Below are 25,963 nucleotides of genomic sequence, written 5' to 3' on the forward strand. Positions count from 1 at the left end.
TCGGACATTTATAGTGAACCAACGCAAAATGCCAAAACGAAAATAACAGTTCTCCAGGGCAAATTTCCCCTTTGGACTAATAATACATTAGGAAAAATTGAACCAAAATGCAAGTGTACGAAAACAAATGTGAGTCACTGTAAGTACAATACCATTATTTACTGATGGTCCAAGGAATTTTGGTCACTTTTAGGTCCAACGATCGTACATGGGATATGTTTGGCATATGGAGTTTCGCTATCTATCAAGAAGAGAGTTTTTAAAAATATTAAGTTACTTTACTTACATTTTATTTTTCCTGTATTAAAGTGGTTTCTTTTCTATTCCGCATTTTTTACCATTTTCTATAGAATTATTAAGGCTTTGCGTGACTATTAAAAATCTTTTCAGATTCCGTACCTTAAGGCGCATATTTTAGTTTGGAACAATTTCGCACGATGAGATAGATTTATAGAAAGATCAGGAAATCGGAAGCACTTAACATTTTGTGAAATAAACGCATAATATCACACTCGACCATCTCTCTAATTTCCCAGCGAAGTTCGAAGCTTTCAATTTGCCACTTGTACACGCGATGGCTTTTATCTTCGCTTGCAACTAACTGTACTGTTCCAATTGATTCGCTCCAATACGGGTCTCTGAAGCAATTACCTAGGCACCAAAATCATTTAATTTTGCTTTTCGAGAAATGTACTTTGAACCTCGATTTCATACATTGTTGCAGAAGTTAAAGGAAAAGTGTGTCTGGAAACATTTCAGAGGGATAAGAAGATCCGTAGATGCAACTTCAAGTATCCATCTTAAAAAATGAAGCCTCAGCTTTGGGTTTTGAGTCTTTTAGGTATGACATTTTAATCTTTCGCAGTATTTGCGTTTAATATTGGTTAAGAAAACATCATGAGTTTGAAAGATTAAGAAATGTTTAAAGTTACATATTTTGTCTTTTCCTTGCTAATACAATAGGTGCTGTTTAATGCGATTACGTTTGATCGTTGGTAACATTAACCGAATGATAACTTTAAACGATGAGTTAACTTTAATGCTATCACTTCAGCAACAGAATTTAATTAACTTAATATAAATTCAAAAAAAGTGTCATAAAGGTTTCAGATTTTAACGGTCGCCCAGAAGGGTTTGTTAAGGTTTCTTACGCTCTCACTGAGTCACCGTCTACCAGCCTGCTGTTACACTCCCTCCCTCTAACACATTCTTTTTGTCTTTTTACTTTTATTATTAAGCATCATTTTCTTCTCACTTACGCCATATGCAATTCGACAGCAAAATTACAAAAAAAATTAAATATATAAAATATATAAAAATAAATTATTATAGCAGTATACGTTTAGAATTCAAGATGCAGCGAGTCTTTTCTCAGTTCATCATATCAATGTTTAGTTTTTTTTTTTTTTTTTTTTTTTATTAAGATAGCTTTATAAAATTCTTTTTATTTTTGTCTTTTTCTTATTTGTTTTGTGTGTTTGCTTGATCTATTAAATATCACGTTCTTGGTGTTTAAACCACATAAAACTCGATTCAAGAGCAAAATCACAAAATATTTAAAAACAGCATATCTTTAGGATTTCCGAAAGACAGTCTCGCACGCTGGAGATAAAGGTGTTTTACTCCGAATAGTGTTGCTACTGCTCGCTTTGAAATCGTTCAGTTTGTTAACCAAAAATTCGTTAATGTTTTCCAAAACATGAAACAGACGCAAGTTCGAAATTCAAAATTCGAGCTTCTAAGTGCCCATGTTCAGGTGGAGGACAACTTTATTCAAAATTTGATGGCTCTAGTGCCGCTGTATCTTCACAGTGCGGGAAACATGCATATAGTCATGCAGATTCTTCGTTATTAATTTCTTTAAATATAATACAGGGTGATAATATTTAGTAGCAACAATTTGAAAAGTCTTACGCCGTTTATTGAAAAGTGATACGCCGTTTATTGTGATTCAGCGCAAAAGGCCATTTCGAGACCATGGAAGTTAGAATAGATGGAGTAAGTATGATGTTACAAAACTGAAACTGAGCGTAGCGTGACGTCAACGTGATGTCAAGATTTATCATGGCCGCCCTACAGGGCACGGGTAAAACTACAAAACGTGTTAAATATCAACGCCCGCAGGGTCAGAAACATGTTTTTTCGCATAATATTCACAAAATACCATTAATGCTCCTAGAGATCTTCCAGGTTTTTCCATGCATACATTTGTGTAATAGTAACCTTTACATATTTTCTTGTACTTAGATTTTATTAAATTTGAAAGAGTTATTTGTAATGCTTGTGGCTTTTCTATATGCTAAATAGAAAATCTTTCGTGCTAAGAATTAAAATTAGAAAATGAGACATATAAACGTTCAATGATGAATAGCTAACATGTAGATAAGGCCGATTAAAATGTAAACAAAACAAACCATATTTTTTGTCCGCTTGATGGCAGCGGCCATGATAAGTAGTGACGTCATACTGTGATGTTTCATGGCTTCATTTTCTTTGCACGGGACATACGGGGAAGGCTTACTCCATCTATTCTAACCTTCCATGTTCGAGACTAATATCCCATTCCGGACTAGCGTCCCTTTCAGGCTAATAAGTAGAAACACAGAAATACTTATTTTCATAGAATTTTAAGAAAAAAGTCGTTACTAGTGGATTGTCTGCATGCTTTTTGCTAAAGTTAATTTAAGAACTGTGCCTAATGTTTCTAGAAATTATTTGGTCAATGCAGTCCATAATATTAATGTTCGGAAGGAGTTTCTTATATTAGCATTTATAGGGGATTCACGAATTTCATTCTTATGTTCTTCAGAAAGATTACTTATTACGTGATGTGCTTGGATTTGTTTCTGAAAGCCCTTGGTAGATATCTTCTGTCGTCTTCTTCTCTCTGAAGAAGCGAGAACTGTGATCGTTCTCGGAATCAAAACAGTTATTAAAAATCTACACCAAACTGAACAAAAAATTTCTTTTTTGTTTAGTTTTAAATAGTTGACTAAAATAAGAACTAATCGCTTTATGTACTCAACCCCTTACTCTGTGATAAGTTTTAGTCATTTGTCAATTTTTAAAACTTATTCCGATCTTATTTTTAGAATTTATTTCGGTTTGAAAAATTCATCTTACAATATTTTGATAAAATTAATCGAATTGTTGATACAATAAGCGATGCATTTTCCATATTTTCTTATGCAATTGAGCGGAATCTCAAAAAATCGATAACAATATCGAATGATAAAATTAACCGTGATGACATGAAACGGCGTCTACTGTAATATTTATATGAATTTTGTAACATCGGAAAATTTAATTTTCTTTCCTTAGGAAAAAAAAAAAAAAAACTAGGCATTATGCCCGAAACTAATTTCTAAATTCTTCTTTTATATCAGTTTAATAATTAGTAAAAAATAAAATCACAAATTATTAATAAAATAACTGCTCTAAAGTAGTTTAACTTATTTTCATAGGAGAAATAGTATAGCTTTATGAAGTTTGAACTCAAGCAAGCAGCAAAATTTAGAGGCGTCTATATCGGTTGATAGGCTATAAAGCGGAAGTTACCTGTGCAAGGACAAATACGTTATTTAAGTGACATTTTCGTCCAAAAGGTTCTAAAAAAGTCACTTTTGTCCAAATGCAAAATAAATTATTAAATTATATATTTAAAATTACATAAGGCATATATATATTCTGTTATTTACGTTCCAATTTATTATAGTCTTATCTACTGCTGATGTGTTTGATGTTTAGAAATACAAGAAATCCGAGTCTTTCGTTCGCACCTTTCTCCTTCGTTCCTTCGATGTCCCTCTTAGAAACTGCGGGTAAGAATTATTCATGGGAGATGCCCCTGGGGCTTTGCAAAGCAACGGAGCTGGAAACTTCGTTTTCTGCGCGATGTGTCCAGCTCAGTTACCGTCACATATCAGCTCAATATCCGTCAGATGCAGTAATGTTAATATTTTTATGTATGTTTATTAAATATAGGTTCCTTTTAAGGAAATAATATTATGATAATATCTATGACTACTTTCTATGTTACTTTGTTATGTTGTTACCATAACAGCGTTCTTCGAAAATTAAATTACCCGCATAATTTTCTTCTCTCGATTTTATCTCGATAAAATTAATGAAAAAGGGGGAGAAATACGCGAAAATATACGATAATTAGTAGAGCTGTAAATGTTTAATGAGCTGCAGGCATTCTCGTACAACTATATACAGTGAAAGTTCCTTTAAATCTAGCATGGAGCATGCTACAAATCTAGCATTGCATTTTTAGCCCAAACTGGTAATTTGCCCAGAAGGGCTATTAATTTTGTTTTGGCTTTTTTCGTCCACTATAAAGTGGCATTTCATTTTCAAATTATTGCAATAGAGCTCTGCATTATATTTAAAGAAATTAAATAATGAAGAATCTTCATGAATATTTGTATGTTTCTTGTACTGTAAAAAAAAAAAAAAAGGTACCCAAAGATTTTGAATAACGTAGTTCTCCACACGAATATGGGTATCTAGAAGCCAAATTTGGAATTTGTTTTATTATCTACTTCATACTTTGTAAAACTTTAACGAATTTTTGATTAACAAACTGAGCAATTTCAAAGCGAGGAATCGCAACACTGTACCAAATAAAACATTCTAATCTCCAGTGCGCGAGATTGTGCATCAGAAATTCTAAAGAGAGGCTCTTTTTGAATATTTTGGGATACTGCTGTTAAATTGAACTTTATGGTTTAAGTGCGAAGAGCATGATATTTAATAAATAAAGGTAACATAGAAAACGTTAAAAAAAAAAAAAAAAGCCCCTTTGTGCGTAATATAAAATCTGAAAGTTTTGAGATTTTTTTTTCTGTATAATTTAATTTTTCTTCTAAATGTATTAAATAATTTTTTGTGTTTATTATGTGCTGCTGCCCTGAAATTTGCCAATAATTAATTTTACGATTTTTTTCAGCTATGTATCCTATTATTCTTTGCCAACGCAACATCGGACCTGTAAATACGTTAAAGGTATTATAGTTTGGTTTTCTTTCATTTTAGTTGTTCTAAGACAATTTTCAATTTCGGTTTATATTTATACACATGTCTGTCTCGTCTTACCAAGATGAAAGTTTAAATGCCCCCCAAAATCTCCTTTAGTTCTCCCCACATCCATGCCTTAAGAAATATCTTATGAATAATCTTTATATTGTAGATACTGGAAATTATGCAAGAATTATATACATTTTCAGAATTTTAAAATTAATTCTAAAATTAAATTTGAATCAAAGAGACTTTCTTGAATATTCTAGCCCACCTCTTACAAATTCAGATTGTGTTCGGGCAAAACGCACAAACGTAGATGGGATAGTGTCTTTTATTTTATTTTATTCTATTTTTTAACAAAATGAAAAGGAAAAAAAAAATAACGAAACAAAAATATTTTAACTAAATTTTAAATTTCTATTATTAAATTTTTATCAGAACATGGATAAACGATTAATTTTTTCTCTTTGCAATTAAATTATTATTGCAAAATTTTTGCAATTAAATTAAAATTGCAAAACAATTCAATTAAAATTAATTTTTTTCCTTTGCAATATACTAATATTGCAAATAAAAAAAAATAATTTTATAATTTATTTTCTATCTAAAATCTAAAGTTTGGTATCTGCAAGCCATTTTGTAGGGTATACTTTTTTTATTCAAATATACTGATAGCCAAATATTAAATTTTCAGACTGATATTTGTTTAAAATAGTTCTAACACGTTTAATCAATGATTAAATAACGTCCTTTAATTTAAAATAAAAAAAATCTGATTTAGACACCACATGACTTTCTTGTAAGGCCTATTAAATGATAAACTTTTTTTGTATTTCATTTAAACTTATTTCCTCGAATTATTCTAACTTAATTAACCGATCCCTGAAGGCAAGTTGAAACTGATATAAAAATTGAAAATTTTGAAACTAAGCCATACTTTAGAAAAATGTTTTTTATTTTTTCATACGGAGTATAAAAGCTTCCAATATATAAATATAGGAAACGGATTATTTATTAACGGATTATTATAAAAACGAAGTATTATATAACAGATTATTATTAAAATTTATTTTAATGATGAACTATTAATGGAAGCGAATATAATATACATTTCTAAATTCTGAAATAAGAAACTTAAATATTTCCGAAGTAATTTTAGGATTTAAGGATTACTTCTGATACTTTTAAAGAGCAAATCAACAAAGAAAATAACAATACATTTAAGATTAAAAATAAAAATATTTTTCAAATTTTATTTATACAGAAAAGCTGTCTAATACATAGAATAATTATAGGAATTTTCTTGAAAATTGTTTAAGAAATTTACCTCTGCATTTAAAAAAATATTTCATTTTTTAAACACAGCATATGTTCTGTAATGATATATCCTTAGCAATGCCTCGTCAATTATAATAAATTACTAAAAGTTCTGAAAGCAGTTCGCCCCTTGAGGCAATTTATCAAAATATAGATTATAAGGTTTTAATTCTATCATATTGAAATAATGAGAAAATAAAATGAGTTTTTTTCGTCTGTTATAATCTGTTATACAAGTTACCAAAACTTATATAACAAACTTAGAATTTATTACAGAAAATCATGTAATAGTTTTGAACTTACTTAATGGAAGGGAAAATATAATTATTAGCGTATAAAAATTAGAATTTTGAGTATGTTGCTTTAGTGGAAATTATGGCAAAATTAAGATCTCGCAGATTGAACACGGTTATAAATTTTCAAAAAGTAAATTTCAAAAAGTAAAAAAATTTACTCTGTTATAAAAAAATTGCACAGATAACTCAAATAATTAAATTCATTGTTTTTCAAATAAATTTGTTTAATTAAATTGACATTATTCATTTTATTAAAAAGAATTTGGTGGCGCCATCTAGAAAACACTGGATTAGTTAAAAAATCACCCAAAAGCATGCATTCCAAAAAGCATGAATTAAATATTGCGAAAGTGTTCTGTTTTTACTCAAAGTGGAAGGAAAAGAAATAAGATAAATATTTTAAGGCATTGTGAATTAACTGCGATAGAATACAGATATGTTGTCAATGCTAAGGTTTTTTTTTTTTTTTTTTTTTTGTTCTTCCCATCACTATCATTGCCGTTTCTAAACTCTGTAACTTAGTGAAGCTGCACCGATTCTCCAAATTTTGCGCCAATAAAAGGAATTCTAAATTGCTAATTTTAATAGTTTCGAAAGTCAACAGGTGTTTAATACCCAGTTTACAACAATACGTGCTATTAATTTTACACCTTAAAATAGCATGGCTACGTTGATATATTGATGGAGAGCGTTATATGACCCTACGAAGGGTCGTATAACGTAATAAACTTAGTCATACCTAATAGTACTGCTTCTTGTTTTTAATACTTTTTATTTAGGTTTTGAAATGAAAACTTTCCTCCAATATTCAACGACTGGAAGTATTTAGTGGCGCCATCTAGTACTTGAGTTAGAATACTCTAAAGAATCTTAAAATCAAAATTTAGTACTTTCATGGATTTAATAGTTGTAATTCTACAGGTAAATGTATCGAAATTATTATCATCAAACAGACTTTTTTTTCACTTGAAATATTTCAATGCTGTCAAAGTATTCAGTCTGGAAATTAAAGTTTTCGTAAATGACTTAAAATTAATTAATTCACACCCTTACTCTGGATCAGCCCAAATATTTTTTCGGGTCTTTTAATTTTTTTTAACGATGCAACTTAAAAAACTAGCTATGCTTAAAATGAAATAGCTCCCGAGAACATAGGGAATAAATAAAAGAGAATATTCTGCTACGAGAAGGATTATCATTAAAACAACAGCTCACATGATGTTATTTATGTTTTTATTTTTCTTTAAATATTATTAAAAAAATTAGCTGTAAATATATGCTTTGAATGTTGTCACGGTAAAGAGAGTTAATTTTCATCTGATTTGAGTCATAATTAATAATATAAATTAGTTTAATAGCAATTGTGTAACTTTTACGTCTTTACGATTAAACAATTAATTTTTTCACAAGTGAAGTGCTTATCTAATTTTTAACGTTAGAGTTCTGTTTCTTAATATCATTAAAAAGTACCGTAGTTTGAAAAGAAGCACCAGTAACTGAAATAAAGCGGTAAGTTAGCTAAAATTTATTAAACAATATTGGATTAGATGAAAATTCCATTTTAACATTCTGATTAGCTGTGAAAACCCTATATGAGCTAATAAAAAGCTAATGGATTAATTAAGTTTTACATGTTATTTTCAAGTGATAATTCGGTTTTCATTAGATATTTATTTATGTGGATTAGATTTTTATTTATGCAGATTAAAGTTTTATTGAGTAATATTCTGCTTATAAAATAAAATTTGTTCTACTATAAAGATGTCACTTTTTCAATTATTTATTTTGTTTATAATGTAATGAAATAGATTTATTATTTTCAGAATTAAATGAACTAAAATACTTTTCGAAGTGTTTTACATCTTTCGTATTCTTTTGGTATCAGGAAGACATAGAGTCAAAAATTATATTAAGAAAGGGAAGCAGAAAATAATGCAAATTCCAATTCAGTTTTGGAAATTAATATTTGCACTTTTAGGTAGACATATGAGCATATTTCTTACGTAATTTTTTTTAAAATTTAAAGCTATTACTCAAATTACTATTTAAAGCACTTTTTTTTAAAAAAGTAGTAATTTTATGTTTCAACACTTTTTTTCTCCAAAATGTGTGCATGAAATATTTTTAATTATGTGTGAAAATTCGAATTTTATTACATTTGGTACAGTCACGAGAGGGTACTTTTCGTTTTGCCAGCGCAGGCGATAAAGTCGCCAATAATGGTACAACTGATGGCAAACGGAATATCCTTACTGGGTAACCTTTTATGCCTCATTTTGAAAACAAGTCGCAGCCATTTCTTAGCAGATTAATCGGTTCTCTCAATACTGGCAAACAATTACATACAATTTTTATCAGATAGTACAATTTTATGCCCTAAGGCCATTCGCGGTAATTAAATCAAGTAGAATGCAATCACACCGCTCACCCGAAGGCGAAAATATAGAAAAGGCAAAGTCAAGGGTTAAATTCATCAATTCTAATGAAAATATAAAAGCGAAGTAAAAGACTGCGGTTTTACATAATTTCTGAGTAAGCTATTCGTACGAATTGAAATAATTCTTGCATTTAAACTTGTATTCCATATTAAAATTTAACTTGAAATTAATGTAGATAATTACTGAGAGAATTAGATTTTTGTAGCGTAAGTTTACGTGAGATGAGATCACTTGGGGTCACGTGATATGAACCGGCGAATCAGCTTGTTGAACCATGAAAGCATAATAAATTCTTAAATTAATGCCTTTTTACAATTTTATTGCCTTTATTTATTTGCTTTTTACAAAATTTTAAACGATATTAAAATGTTTATGCCTTCAAAATAAAAAATTCTTAGAACCAAGATTTGTTAAGATGTTTTATGTGTATACTGTATGTTGTCGCCAATAAAGCCTGCTTGGCGAGATTTGCGCCGGCTAAACGGACAAGTACCCACGAAAGCAAATAGAATTTCATGCATGAAGAAATTAAGGAAATTTCATGGAAAGCACTCTCAAGAACAGAGGCTACTTACATAAGCTAAGTTTTGTAAAAATTGTTTAAATATTGTTGCGTTCTACGGGTTCGTGGATTCGGAATGATTGATGACAATACCTGATGAAGAATCAAAACACAATTTATTCGCTACACAGTTTTTTTACATTAGTACACAAGCCAATTCCAAAGACGTGTTACAGTCGTCGAAAACCCTGTCAAACACGTTCAAACAATCAGCATCACAGCCTTCAGACTATCAGGCTATAACGGTGAAGACAACTTCACGGCAAAGCACTAAAGTACAGCTCTCGACTCGGTTTGGTAGCTCTCAAGCTAATCTCTGAAATCAACATACTCTAGATACTCTTAAGATAGTCTTCTCCGCATATAGGCAGGTAGAGTATATATAGTTTTTCACCTACTTTAGAGAACATTCTCGAGGAAATCACTAAGAATGCATTCTAGAATATTCTCGCTCCGTCTCTGGCACGTCGCCAAATGGGCGATTTCGCTCCAAATCTGGCAATCCTGCCTTTCCCTGCCACATTTTGGCAAACCTAACCTCGCTTTACGGGGAAGCTCTCTTACCGAAGCTAGGCATTTCGTAACAATATTAATTTAACAGTAGATTTAAAATTAGTCTCTATAGATGGCTATAAGTATTAATGGTTAAAATTTAAGTAACGGTAAAAGTTTGGTTCTAAGTATTAATGGTTAAAATTTAAATAACAATTCTAAATACCTGCTATCTGTACAGGACGGCTCTAAATATTTTGCTAGCGTATGAACGACGGTCACGCTATGCATAGGCGGAAGAAATAGCAATCTTCTTTCATTTGCGACTCTAAGAAATCTACGGTTTCTCAATAGAGATCGCAAGAATTCAAAGGAAAAAAAATTTAACTTACGTCCCCATAATAGATAAACCGATAAATAAAAAAAAATTCCGCTAACTAAGAAGGAGGGAAGAAGCGGATTTTTACCAAAGCAAATTGGTCACCAGCGAAAGCATAGCAAATAAAAATGTCGCAGAGAAAACGTCCCATTTTTAAAGCACGAAGATTTAAGAAATGCCGCACAGACACTATAAATCTACAAACATCCCTGCCTTCTCCGGGATTCGAATCCAGGGACCTTCACTATGGCAGTCAGGGTCATTAGCCACTATTACGGTTGGGGGGCTTTAAAGAACTAATTTCCATAATTAGTTCTGATTAGCAGCTTATATTTTCTTTTCCATAATTAGTTCCATAATTAGTTCTGATTAGCAGTTTATATCTTTTTTTTTTTTTTTTTCCCTGATTTTTTTTTTTTTTTTTTCTTTGTGAGATTTTCTTTTCAACTATCATCTTTGTTCTTTCACAACATCTGCAAAGGATTTGTAGAGTCATTAGGATTTTTGAAGTAGAAAATACGAAAGACGAGAAATGTCCTCGCCGGGACTCGAATCTGGATCTCTCGAATACGCGCCGAGTGGGCTAACTGTTACACCACGATAGCATCCTGAAAGGAGGAATAAAATAGTGTTTAGTAGTTTTTGTTCTAATTTTCCTTTTAATATTGAAATCTCTAACGCTTGTGAAACAGTAAAACCAAAGAGCACTTTTTGCGCATTAAAATGTTTTCCGTTAAAGCTAAAGTAATCCTGGAAGATTCTTCTACCGAAATCTTTTTATCATTAAAGATTGAGCCTCTTCTGAAACATTCCTCTGAACTACAGTCTCTATCTGCGCTTCTTGATTTATAGTCAGATTCAACCGGGACTCTAGAGTTTCTCCGAGTTGAAACTGAATTTGGAGTCAGCTTCCTCCCGTAGGAGAAGGAGCCCACAGACAATGATAAGGTCCCCAAAAAACAAAAACCGCAAAAAACAACCATGCAGCTAGCCCGTTCGCCCTGAGATGTACACCAGGTCCATGTACACATGTACACTAGGTCGAACTACCAGTATTCCTCAGTTTTAATCACTCGGCCTCCAGTACAGACCCACTTCGACAAACCTATTAATTACTTAAATTAAAAAAAAAATATAAAAATGTTAAGCCATTTAGAAGATATTTGGCATTTTAGTTATCAGATATAAGATTATATAAATTTACTTCCTATAAAAGTCGCCCAGACGATATAGTGGTTAGGAGAGCCTACTGCTGTACCGAAGGGCCAGGGTTCGAATCCCGGAGGAAACATGGATGTTTGTCAACGCATAGTGTCCATGCGGCATGGGGGCACTCTATATATGCGACGAGCCAAAACTCGTCTCGTGTAGTTTAGTGGAAGGGTGGGGGGGGGAGAAGCTCGGACTCATCGCCCGGGGAGCCCCCTGGATCACCCCTATCCCTCCGTCGAAATTGGAGTGGAAAATAGAAGTCCAACTTCTCTTTGGAGTAGGCTCTGACAACCATTCTTCCATGTAATATGGACACAACAACAGCAACAGCGTTCTATAAAAGGCGTTTGGTATAAGTCCCTCTAAATGCTCATTTAGAAAGAGAGATAGAAAAGTAAATTTTATCCAAATGGTATACCAATCAAAACCTTTATTCCCGCATATCCACTGCATTCAAATGATTAAAATTAATTTTCTGAAGTGCAGATTATAGAAAAATCAATTAGTTGTGCATCATGCAAATACAGTAAGACCCCGCTTAACGCTGTTTCGGTTTAGCGCTCTTTTATTTCAACCCGGGGATTCCACGAAATCGCTCGCAGCATACGGGGATTCCCCGAAATATTATGCAGCGATAGGTTTCAAATACATATCCGAAAGAGTGTACTTGTATTTCTTGTTTGGTGCGGTATTGTACAGACATATTTTGAAGGGGTAAATGTGGAAGTTGTCGAAGAAATAATTCAAGAAGCAGTGGCTAGTCTTTCTAATGATGAGCTCAAGGAATTAACTGAACAAGAAGAAAACAAAAATGTTGACAGCAGTGATTCAGAAGAAGAGCAAAAAGAACTTTCGATGGCGTTTGTAAAAAGGAGTTTGTCTACCATAACTGAAATAATGGATCAATTCATTGAAAATGATCCGAATTTTGACAGGAGCTCAAAAGTAAGGCGTGGTGTTAGAGATGCTCTATTCGTTTATGAAGAACTTTTAAGAGAACAACGCAAAAGAAAAAGGCAAACAACATTAGATGCTTTTGTCACAAAAAGGCAGAACACTGAAAACGCGGAAGGCTAACTAAATATGACTGAGAATTTTATTTGTTTTTTCTAAGAATATCCGTTTTGTTATTTATATTTTGTTTTTATTTTTGCAAGAAATAATAATGTGGTATTAATTTGGGCTTTAAGAAATAAATGTTTGGTTTTATTTTTATTAAAAAAACATACTTTTTAAATTTAATACCTAACCAATTTCCTAGCCATCTTCCCCTAACCCCAATATTTACATGTAAAGATAGCCTCGTTTAGCGCTGTTTCGCATTACGCTTTACTTTGATGGAACGTATCCCCCGCGTTAAGCGGGGTCTTACTGTACTTTGCAAAGATCGAGAAGGCTTTAGAAAATTCTTATGCCATTATTTCCGTCAAATTTAAATTAATTCCCTTATATTCTACTTCCTTAAGATAATCGATCGGAGTAAAAAGCACTCTAAGCAAAACAAACTTTCTAAAATGATTTAAATGTCAGAAAAAAATTTGTTTTACGGGAAAAGGAATTAGCTATTTTAGTCCTTCATCTCAGTAAACTCCTATTAGAATAGACACTATTGTAATTGAGAAATGTTCATCTGATATGATGTCATTCCAAAATCCGCAGCATGGATTATCTGCGTAAAAAATAGAAAAACGTAGCAAGGTGTTCCGCATTCTTTTCGGAAGGTGCTTTACAGTGTTTTCCACGAAGCAGCTTATCTAAACAGCCTCAGAGGAGGCCGCAACAGCCTGCAACAAATACAGGAAGTGGGAGTTCCTAATCCTTCGATGGCTATTGGGTGAGTTTAATTGAAAGTCGAGAAACAAGCGTGGAGGAAGGGAAGGAATGTACAAATTCGTTTCGTTAAATCAAATTTAACAAACAGGAAAATGTGCTGCTGGAAGGCCTTGCCTGAGGATGCAAATGGATTTCTTGCTTACGTGCACGTAAAAGCTATTTGGAAATTTTTTGCGGAAGTTGTAAATTCATGCGCTTAACAAATTATCCATTAGCATTTAACAACTAAGAAGGAATTACCTATTCATCGACATGAATGTAACATAATTGGTAACAGGTAAACACCGCTGATGTTGATATATTTTATGTCTTTCAGGTATTAAAAGAGATAATTGAAGTTCGATAGGATTTAAAAAAAATGAGGTTGTGAACATAAGCTAGCTGTAATAAATATTGACTTATTTGTTGAAAAATCTGTAATTCATATCATAACTACGTTTTTCTTGAGGTTTTTTTTGAAGCACAATTTGGTAAGAATGGTGAAAGAGAACTTTTATGAAAGATAAAAGCTCGGATAGATGTGAGCTGTTTAATATGGTATGTTTAATAAATCGGATTCGGTAGAAAGGGGAAATAAAATCCTTCTAAATAATAACTAATTATAAGAGAATTTATCTCAGACACGACTCTTCCTAAACAGAAAACCACACACAGTTCTTTTTAATTAAACGGTCCTTATGATAAATTTAAATTTACAATTAATTTTAAGTTAAATGATTAAGTTTAATTAATCAAAGTCTGAAAGATAGAATTTGCGATGAAAGGCGAAGAAAAATCTAACTCGTAAATACTTAAAATATATTTTACCAAAATTATACATTCAAAATTATACATATTATACATTTACACAATTATTACACATATTATACATTTACACAATTATTATACATTTTATACATTTACACAATTATTATACATATTATACATTTACACAATTATTATACATTATTTACAATTATAAATTATACACAATTATAAATATATTTACCAAAATTATATATCGCAGTCTGGAAAAAGGTTAAAACTTTCAATGCAATTAGAATTTCGTATTTTTTCTGCATATATCTAAAGTTCTGTTCTTTACGCTGTGGGTTAAATTATTCAATTTAATTAAAGCACACAAGGGTTATTTGTCTAAGCTCCATCTCAGTCTTGAAGAAGATATTTCTAAGCGTATGGAACGCGAGGGTCCCATACAATGAAATACCAGAGCTTAAGTTTTAAAAATTAGAAGCGCAGGATCCCTATAGGAGGCTGACAGGAAAAAAAAAAAAAAAAAAAAAAAAAAAAAAAAAAAGAAATAAAATAAAATAACGAATGAAATATTAATATAATTAATAATTAAAATAATAAATAAATAATTAAAATTAAAGGAAATGTAAAGAGATAAACACACATTTAATAAATTCTTAAATTAGTGGCAAATAGTCACTAATAAAATACTGAACCTTATCTTATTTGCGGCTTCTTATTTAACAGCCTTCTTTTAGGCCTCCGGTGCGGTCCGACTAGAATTACAATTTATCTGAAAAATTAAGGAGTCAGCCTCCGGAGCAATTTAAGCTCTGGCTTATCCTCATAAATTATTGTAGAACTTAGAGGGAGGGAAAAAAAAAAAAAAAAAAAAACCTCACCCAATTTACTGCAAAAATAAATAAATAAAAAAAAAAAAAAAAAAACGAGATTTATGGATTGTTGAAAAGCACATTAAAATCAAGGATTAGAAAAGATTTAACAAATCACCAAAGTTATATTAATTATATTTGAATTACAGTGTTGTTCATATCTGTGAAGTATTTTAAACGTTTGTTGACATTAGATTATTTGGAAGCAGGAGACAGGAAAAATGAGCAATGCCATCGCCTGGATTCGAACAACGGACCTCTCGAATACGCGTCGACTACTACACCCCGACTACTACACCACACTACTACCGTCGTGCTGACTACTACACCACGAAGGCATGCTAAGAAGGCCGGAGAAATACTTTATAAGTTCATGATGATAAACATCCTATATAACCGATGCAAATGTTTGTTATACTGTACAGAAGTAAATTCACCAAATGTTTTTGCAATTATTTTATAAATCGGCATGTTTATTTTGTTGATACAGTCAAAATTTAAGCTACAAATCATTCAATTCCACACGTGTGTAAATATATCATGATCGACCAGAGTCGTAATGTCGCTGATACAGTTGTGAAGAAGTTGGAGAATAGCCTGAAGTGCACATCGCTACCGCAACCGAGGGAGGGGCCTTGAGTACAGACCAATAGGCTTTTACTGTTCTTGTGACGATGAATCTTTGAAAGCTCTTGTTTACATTTTATTTGGAAATATTCTGCATGTATTTGTATTTCTTTCATATCCTTCATCCAGTGAAAGTTTCATAATAACTTATTCTTGACGTAATTTCATATTGGAAAATTTCACAAGGAACCCGCGATGTTCTACTTACTTTGTAGCGGAAATTGATCAGCAAAACTTTTAAATAATCTCAGTTTGAGTGCAGTAAATTTCAAAAGTGCGGCAAACGTCAAGTGATACAACAGTTGTCACTGCTGAGAGCCCACTGGCTCGTTTTAGAAACCCCTTCCTCGGTTCGATACCGATATCCACTTGCGAATTACGCTAACCAGAAATTAGGGTTGAAAAGACACTAACCCTGCCAAAACATGACAATAAAAAATTGTATGGAATTAAATTTTAAAGAACATCAGTAACTCCTCATCTCCTTGGGCTGAGCGTCTCTTCTTCTTAGTGGCAAAATTTACTCGCCAAAAGTCTCTATCTTTGTGGTAAATTTGGACTTAGAAAATGACCTGTGTGGTAGTTATTCGGACATTTATCTTGTTGAAAGTGGTACTCATCACCTTTTCATTGATGTGTGGCATCAACCAGCTTTCCAATATATTCAAACAAACCCTATGCGGTTCGCGAGATGGCGTCTGGTAATCGAGTGTGCGCAGCCCCTGGCGCTGAGCTGTCGTAGGTCCCTTGATGGGTGTCGTTTCTAACATCAGCTAGGCTCAGCGCAACCTCAGTCACCAATGGTACTACAGAGCTTTATGTTGTGTTATCCCCAACCTCTAGAGAGGACTTCCGGTTCCCCGTGTACTTTGAGTGCACCTTTGCCGCACAAACACTATACGCTTACAAATATCTATGCTATCTCCGAGATTCAAACCCAGGTACATCGGAATGGTAGTCACCCTCGCTTACCACTATATCGGCTGAGCGGCTTGTCTTTGTGCTGTGAGGGCATATAAAAGCTATCGAGCCAAAAGTCCTCTTGAGAGTTTGGTGGTCCGAGAAGAGAGGTATGAGACCCTCGGATTCGTTTTTCGAGGCTATTAGCCTTAAAAATTGGTCAACAGAAACTTCCGCATCTAGCCAAAGTCGAGCTGCCGCCTGGTAAGGTGCCCAAGATCTTAGCTGACGACAGGCGCTCACTATCGCTTGACTATAATAAATTCATGCACCATCAAAAGAATTAGAAACAACAAGTACAGTTTATTTGTTATGTTTAAAAAATTTTGTGTATTTGTTATGTTTTAAAACGTTTCATAGATTTTTGAATAACTATATGTAATGAATTAAGTGAATAAATAACCATCTGTAATTAGTGCCACGTAGGTGTTATTACTAGTTAATTGCAATTAAAAGTCACGACGAATGCATTAACTGATCAATTGTTATACTCGCAGTATTTTCTAATCATGTATTTCAACTTCTAATTCCTAAAAAAAAGTTTTCAAGCGTTTTCAGAAAAAAATGTGTTATCTCGAATTGAATAATTAATTTGAATGAGTGAGTTTTTGTTGTATGTAACACTTGATTTCCTGCCATTTTATCTTTGAACTATTTAAAAAGCATTAGTTTATAATTATTTGCCTTTTTTATGCCATTTCACCATGCCAAATAATTTGTTATTTTAGATTTGGTTTCGTCTTGCTTGTGTGCTTGTGGTTAATAGTTTCTTTTTTGCGTGTGCTTTATATTACAGTTTTGCGAATTCTAAACTGCTATTATTTCAATTAAAAATAAAAAAGTTTCAAAATTTCGTCTGTATAAACGCATTAACTCTATTTACTCACAACGTTTATTTATAACCATCAACTTATCAATGTATTTTATTCCTTACATGAAAATTTATCTAATTACCTAGGTCACTAACTTATAATAATTATGCTAGTCTATAACTTTGTACAATACTATTTCTTTGAGAAACAGTGTCTAATAAGTCATATATCATTATGCCCTTATAATCTGCTAAAATTCTATTTAATATGGCTAGCAATATCCTGATGCATTTTATTTTTATATGTTGACAGGGCACTGAAAAAGTCCATCATTTAGAAGACGAGCCATCAAAAAGAAACTATAGAACTGCCTCTAATTTGAAAAATTCAGACGAAAGAAAATCTGGATATTACTTTTCTGACAATCCAAGGAAATCTGTTGCCGCTGAAGACGACATTCAGCTTGACGAACATGACTGGGACTCATTTGTAACTCAAGTAGAAGCACCTGAAGTAAAAGACACAGTTCGTGAAAAGACAAATAAGTATAAACAAGATTCAACATCCGGCCGCTCCCTTTCAGTAGCAAAAAATAATAAAAGATCAAGGAAATCAAATGCAAAATCAAACTCGAAGGAGGAGCAAGTAAAATTGTCTCCAAATGAATCTGAGTTAAAAGTCTTCAACATTTCCGAAACGGAAATCAGAAATCTTTCAAAACAAGCCGCAGAGCATTCTTTTATTTCCATTCCCCCTCCAGAAGAAAAGAGAAAATACAAAAATACTCATACTGATACGTTTAGAAGAAAAGTTGATGATATTCTTTCTAGAAATGGAGAGCCACGTAGTAGATTGGTAAAATTTGGTAGACGTCAGTTCCGAAATGTGCCAAAGAGAATTGTAAAACATCGTTCATTAGTATCAAAACCACAGGTTTTGAATCATGGCATTTTAAGAGGCAATAGTGTTGGTCAGCATACCTCATCTTATCAAAGCGGAACACCAAAAGACGAAAATGGAAAACTCACTACTTCAGACCAAACTATAAAGGAAGTGCCTTCACATGACACAGCTAATTACAACGCTCACCAGTTCTTTCCAGATTTAAGTGGTGGTACCAACGCTGGAGTCAGTGTCGAGCAGTCTGTGAACGGGAAAGAGCAAAATGTTGAATCTCTCAAAGAAGCAGGCGATACACAGAAAGTAACAATTGTAAAGGAGAAATCTGTTCATTCTACATCAACGGAAGAAGAGCAAGAACGGGTGAATATAGAAAGCAATCCCTCTAACGAAAGGTTTGATTCTGAAAAGCTGATACCTGATGATCATCATATTCCAATTGATGTAACCGAAAATCATCAGATACGAAAGCAAGACGAAACTGTTGTTCTCGTGGAAGGGGCCCATATTCCTGGGAAGAACTATGGCCCTGAAGATGATACCTTTGGTTATTACAGTGAGTCATACAAACCCGACCAGCCTTCAAGACTACCAATTAGGAGAAAAGTAAAAATTGTCAAAGTAGTTAAACCAAGAGTAAGAAATCAGATTCCTCAAAATGCGATTTTAAACAATCATGGTAATGGGCTTTCTAGTCAATATATCATAAGGAACCATAATGATAATCTGAAAAATGGCAATTTTAGATTTAATAATAACCACCAGCCTCTTGTACAGCCTGGTAGAGAGACATTATATATTAATCATAATATTAATGGGAGAGGACAAAATATTGCATCCGACAGGGCTTCAAACCACGTAGTTTTGCTGCAGGATAATCGACAGCACCAGATTTTGAACGATGATATTAAACCTCCAGTGTTTCACCAGAATCAGAATCAAGAATTTAATACTGCTCCACAACAAGTTCCTGTGAATTTAGAAAATAAATTGCATGGGCATTTATTAGAAGATGGGCAACAGGCATTTCATAGTCAAAGTAGAAATCGTAATCAAGTATACATCCAGCTGATCAATACTCCAGAAGACGAGAAGCGTGTTGCTAATTCCAATCTAAACCAGAAGGAAGAATTTAAAGGTCCCAAAACTGTTTTCTTTCCAAATGCTAATAGAAAGGAAAATCCTCTCATAGTAGATAACGTACAACTAATTCAAGTTATACATCCACAAAGTGAACAGTACTTGCATAACCACGGACATGAAAATCTCCCTCATAACAGAAACGTGCCTAATCAGAGAACAGTGATACACAATCAGTTTATTTCACAACAACCCGAGAAAGCTTTTAATAATGGTAATGAAAATATAGGGTATATCGAAATACCTGTTACACATCTTCAGCAACTCCATATTTCTCCAGAAGTTGGTGGAGAAAGAGCTCATACTCATCCTAATAACGAAGGCCACATTTCTGTTCAAACTGCTGCAAACAACCAAGGTACAGGGGAACAAGCTTATATTCTTCTCTGTGATCAAAATACATATAGCCATGGTACTAATGCAGGGCAGTTTGGAGAAAAAGGGAATATTGAGCATTCTGCTCCCAATGTAAATAATTTTGGTACATCAGGTATTGTGCAAAATGTAGATCATTACAAAGGTTCAGAATACGAACTGAATTCAAGCCAAGGTACGAATAAAAACACTGAAAGTGTAAAAACGTCTGAACAAGATTACAACTTAGGTAACTCTGCTTACGATTTAACATTTAATACACAGACAAATGATAATCATTTTAAAGGCACACCGACTACATTAAATGATCACAATCAAGGAAATTTTCAAGGTTCAGAATACAGCATTTCAGAAGATGCAGGAGTCACTAATCTGGCCATACCGATTGGCGATTCAGAAATTCAGCACTTGAATCACGGTTCTGCAAAGGCACAAGGACATTATAAAGGGACAGATCTGCAAAATCCACAAAGAGAGCAACTGAGTTATAAAGGTCAGGATTTTCCTGAACTTCAAGGCCAAAATAAGGCTTTAGGTATTGGTATTACAGTGCACAATTCAGGCAAAAATAATGCCGGATTTGGCGTACCTCAGCATCAAGGTACTTACGACGGACACCAGCAAAATTCAAATATACATCAGAATTCAAATTTCGAAAATCAACAGAGTTACGATCATAAAAACCCCAATAATATATTAATTCAAACTGAAGGGTCTTATGGGCAACAACTACCTCAACCTCAAGGGCATTTGAAAGGCACTGCTATTGGGGATGTTAATGAACAAGGCTATTCGCAGCAAAATCATGAAAAACAAAACATCAATAATGGCAAAGCTTTGGGTATAGGAATAGCAGTTCACGCTTCTGGGAATACAGGCGTACATTCTGAAGACATTCAAAATCATGGGAATTATAACAATCAGCAGAAGAATAACTTAAATGGGCATTATAAGGGCTCAGATTTCTCACAACAAAATTTTGGGCATAATCAGCAAAATACTTTTAAACCGCAATATGGAGGATCTGGACATGTACTAATCCAACCTCAAGGAGAATTTAAAGGTACTGGTCATGGAATTTCTCACGGCAGTGGACAACAGCAGCCAATTTATAAAAGTATTGAACATCAAGATCAAAATAATGCTAAAGCTCTGGGAATTGGTATCGCATTACACACAGCGGGAAATGACAATTTAAACTTTGGTGCACATCAGAGTCGAGGTAACAATCAAGAGGGAAATTTAAACAGCCATTACAAAGGCACTGATTTTATTCAACAACAAAGCTACGGCTTTAAAAAACTAAATAATCCAATACCTCAAACTGAAGGATCCGTTCATGGGCAAGGGATTTCCGCATCTCAAGGAAGTTTGAAAAGTACTGGTGAAGCAATTATTTATGATCAACAGCAGTATAAAAACAGCGGATTAAATACTGGTACACATAATCAACGACACGCCACAGCTGTTGGATTTGGTATAAATAGTGGAATTTCACCCAGCCAAGGATTTTATAATGGTAATAATTTAAGTGACAGCAGAGGGATATCTTTTAAACAGAGGAATTTCAGAAGCAATCGGCAAACTCCTTTTGCTCACAGTAGTGGAGATTCGTCATTTAATCAAGGTAAAGGAAGTTTCCAGAACCCACGTCATGGTTTCACAAAAACTGGAACTGCTAGCGGAAAAAATCCTGCAAAGTTGCTTGGTAACAAAATGCCTTATGGTATGTCTTATGCAGCTAATAAAAATTTACAACAGTCAGAGTTTCTTCAGTACGAAAGTTTGAAGCCAACACATAGCAAATACCAAATCGAAGAACCAATTGATATAATTTTAGTGGAAGAGGATGATAATAGCTACCAAAATAGTGGTGGGTCAGGAGAAGATTATTATCACATTCAGCAAGATAGTAACGGAAACAGCCAGAATAGTGGGACCCATCACGGTAGTGGAGATTTCTATAATGTTGAGAATTCAAATATTGAACAGCAACATTCTAATGTTAAAATCTTGGTAGACGGAGGGAAGGATAGAACATATCCAATCAGACAGCTGGCGACTGTAGGCTTGCATGTAGCACGGAATGTTCTTCCTCACGTGAAGAAATCTAGGGCAAAATCCATTACAGGAAACATAAATTTTGGTGTAGAAATTAAAAAAGGTGGAAATGCTCCACAAAATTCTCAGTATAACATAGAATCTCGTAATGACGCTGTAAATAAAACACTTGAATAAATATTGTATAATAACAAGACAAGTAATTTTACTTTCATGTACTTATACATGAAGAAATGTGTTTTATTGGAAATCACAGAGAAAGGCTTACTCATTAGCCAATAAAATCTTTTGTAAATATTGTATGTTTATTACATTTTGATATAAAAGTTTGGTCTGATGCATTTCAAAAAAGAAAACAAACGAAAACATACTTAGATGCTTAATTAGAATATTAAACCCAATTAAGCCTACTTAGGCATGTAATTAATGAACTGAATAAACATTTTGCCGTAGGAAAGATTTTCTAATATTAATTTTCTTTAAGATAACGAACAAAATCTATTTATTTTAGTGAGTCAAATATATGGCCATATGTTTGATGCCCTGTATTATGGTTAAGAAAAGTGAGGTAATGGTGTTGGTAAACCAGTTGCTCAGTTAAAGAACAAACGCACAGAAATACCAAACTTAGATTATTCTTTTTTCCCCTACGGCCTCTTAGCGAGTGTTTCTGCAATTATTGTCGATGTTGCCTCATCGATGTAAATCTTTCGAGAAGGTTTCTTTTCTGGATATTTGTCGGTGTTAACAGTCCTCTTCACAATTTTCTCAAAGTAATAACGCTATGTGAAAATCATATCTTGCCAGTCTCATCGTTTCAGGATCGTTCACTCCATGTTTGTAGTGATCATATTTCCAGACATATTTCCCTCCTTTTTTTTAATTAATTTTATCGTCCAAAAAATCGAGAGGGGAAAATTATGTAAGCAGTTTAACTTCCGAAAAACGCGGTTACAGCAAGAGCATCACAAATGGAAAGGTGTCCTGGATAAAACACTGGTAACAATCACAATATTAATTTCTTTCTTTTAAAAGAAACTTACATTCCAATAAGAACACATAGTGATATTAACATAACAATATCTGAAGGTCTAAGCCGGACCTTCAAGTACCCCAGGGGCAGCTCCGAGTCTTGGTAGCTGTTCCTAAGAGGGACATTGGAAGAACGAAATAGAAAGGTAAAGATTAAACATATCTGTGACAGATAAGGCTACAATCAGCTGCAAATAACAGAAGTAAGATGAAATCACATGTTTGCAAAGTTTCTTAAGTCTGAGGACACTTGCCACGTCCAAGTTCCCTAACGAAGAATTTGCCCAAAATACGTTTCAAATAATAAATACAAGAGAAAATAAAATGGTTGAAATGCTAATGAATACAAATTTAATTTCTTCATCGTAAAAGTATTTACTCATACATAAGCTTGGTGATGTCACACATACCGTATTTCCACGCGTATTCCCCTCTTTTTAACCAAATTTATCGTCCGAAAATCGAGAGGGGAAAATTTTGCGAAAAATTTAATTTCTCAAGAACACAGTTATAGCAAGAATAAAAAAAAATATCATTTCTTTTAAAGAAGCCTAGATTCTAATAACATTCTAATTATAAGAGTGTACAATAATATTCAGGACCGTTCCTAGGAGGGTTGAGTCCCTGCATGCAGGTTTTTGGGCGCCTCTATATAATTTTAAATATAATAATTTATTTAATATAATATAAAAATTTATTTATAAATTTAACAATTTATTTTAGTCTTTGGACAAAGAAGACCTTTTTTACCGCCTTTTGGATAGTCTTTGCACAGGTAATTTCCATTTTACAGGATACCGACCAAATTTGCCGCCCCTTATTTTCATCTTCCGCTTGCGGTGTATTCGCTACATACCCATCCTCGTGATATTAACATCACAACTGCTGTTAGTTATCATACAGTGAGACACGTCGCGCAACTCACTCAGTTTTAGTTACCTTGTCAAAAGTCCAGAAGTTTTTCACATGAATGAGCCTTAACCGCAGTTCCCAGGAGGAACTTTTCCTGGAATGTCCCTCTTGGGAACAGCAGTCAGCGACGCTAACCACTATACCGGTTGAGTGGCTTAATACAAAAGTGCAAATATAAACTGAATAAACTAAATAAAAATAAAAATAATCAATGGTAAACAATTTACCGATAAACAACCCTCACAGGGAAAAAGAAAGAAGATACAACAGAGAAAGGAAAAAAAATGATGCGAAAGTTTTTAAAATTTTCAGAATCTAACGTTAAAAAGATAGAGGAAAACTATGCCAGGAAATGCGGTTGTTGCTGTGCCGTGTGTCCAGCGACATTTTAGCTAATAACTTGTAGCGTTGCGCGCCTCCAACTTGCACGCAACCAAGAGGTGACTGTGAAAACTGGATAAAAGACAGAGTCTTGTTAAGGGTTTAAGTCCCTTTTTATTCAACGTAATAAATTACAAGTGCGTGCTCTTGACGCTCACAAACTGCGCCAACTCGGCGGTCAAATAAAAATAATAACCTGAAAAGAAACTAAAGACAAGACTCTAACTACGAGGCTCTCTAAAAGTAACTAACCTCACCGCGTTTTACAATACCGCTGCTAATTCAGCAAACTTGATCACGTTGAACGATTAACGATACTTCCAGGCAAGCACACAGGCCGAAACGCGGGGTTCTTCAATTTCTGGCTAACTACCTCCGCGCTCGTGAAGTAAGAACAGCACACCTTGAACTCGTTTCCTTTCTATTTAACTCAGAATACTTCCGCTGATAATTTGAATCCTTGCGCGTTCTACTAAAATTTACATACTCTGGCATTGGCAGTTCCAGGGGAAAAGTAAGGCTTGACAGGAAAGGTAGTTTAAACTTAAAATAAATGTTAGTTAAAATAAATATAAACCCTACAAACTGAAACTCAGGTATGTGACTCTTAATTCAAATAGCCCACCAGCGGCCGAGCGGTAAAGTCGCTGAACACTGGTAGTTCGGTCCGAGGGTCGAATCCCGCGAACGGGCTGGCTGCATGGGCGTTTTCGTGGTTTTCCCCATGTGTAACGTGTATACGAGCCAGTTTCCCTTAGAAAGTCCTCCACGAAGGCATCCCTCCTCTTAGGCAGATAGCCCTCGAGGCTTTGCCATAATCACACACACACACACACTTAATTCAAATAAAATAACGAAGTTTGAAATTGAAAGTACCATTCCATTTCGTTCTACAGTAGGGGTAATGTAGCGTATTAATAATAGCAATGCACTGCATTTATTTCAAACACGTAGCTATATTTATGACTCACTTTATATTTATATTTATTTAAAGTTTACACGTTTTCTGTACTTTTAGACAACTTCACATATGTATATTTTATAATTACATACTTACTTATATATTTACATACACAACTTAGGGGTTAACCTTACAATAACAGTACCAAAGGAAATACATTATTCTTTATCCATTTAACAAGGAAAAGGGAAAAGAATCATTGTTAACCTGAGAGCCTGGAATTTATACTTCAATTTTAAATAAATAAATGTTTATAAAATAAAGCATGGTGATAAATCTTTTATATGTATAATATATTAATATAGATGCTAATAAAGGCTTTAAAGCGCCTTCGCATTTGATAAACTCAGGACTGATAACGGGTGTAAAATTAACAACACCGTGTTTAAAATTTAAACTGCTTGATAGTAACACAGAGAAAGACTGCTATCGGCGTTATCAATATTTTGATTTAATTTTCTAAATAGTGGCTCAAACTCAAATTCCACGCAGGCCGAATGAACGATTTGAAAGAATCTAACGGATGAGAATTTTTTTAAGTAAAGTGAAAAATTTGATTGACGTAATAATAAAAAACAATCTGAAAAGTTTCAGATTTTTTAAATTACGTCCAAAGGGGCGTT

General features: G+C 33.4%; 1 protein-coding gene across 1 annotated transcript; it reads left to right on the forward strand.

Annotated features, from left to right (window-relative positions):
- The first annotated feature begins 728 nt into the window (after window positions 1-728).
- On the forward strand, window positions 729-23,520 carry LOC118185933 (uncharacterized). The gene is made up of 3 exons (XM_085806744.1): window positions 729-841; window positions 4,955-5,010; window positions 17,891-23,520. Exons 1-3 carry the CDS (start codon window positions 808-810, stop codon window positions 22,229-22,231), a joined length of 4,431 nt encoding a protein of 1,476 aa, XP_085662870.1. The 5' UTR covers window positions 729-807; the 3' UTR covers window positions 22,232-23,520.
- Window positions 23,521-25,963: the final 2,443 nt, after the last annotated feature.

The sequence above is a fragment of the Stegodyphus dumicola genome, chromosome 12 (assembly GCF_044657685.1).
Source record: "Stegodyphus dumicola isolate Sdum_Otavi_A_Nest chromosome 12, ASM4465768v1".
NCBI classification, from domain to species: Eukaryota; Metazoa; Arthropoda; class Arachnida; order Araneae; family Eresidae; genus Stegodyphus; species Stegodyphus dumicola.

Bases quoted from the DNA above. Each gene is read 5' to 3' on its own strand.
- LOC118185933 (XM_085806744.1), top strand. From the start codon at position 808: ATGAAGCCTCAGCTTTGGGTTTTGAGTCTTTTAG. The intron at 842-4,954 runs GTATGACATTTT...GATTTTTTTCAG, and splicing joins TTGGGTTTTGAGTCTTTTAG to CTATGTATCCTATTATTCTT. The intron at 5,011-17,890 runs GTATTATAGTTT...ATATGTTGACAG, and splicing joins GACCTGTAAATACGTTAAAG to GGCACTGAAAAAGTCCATCA.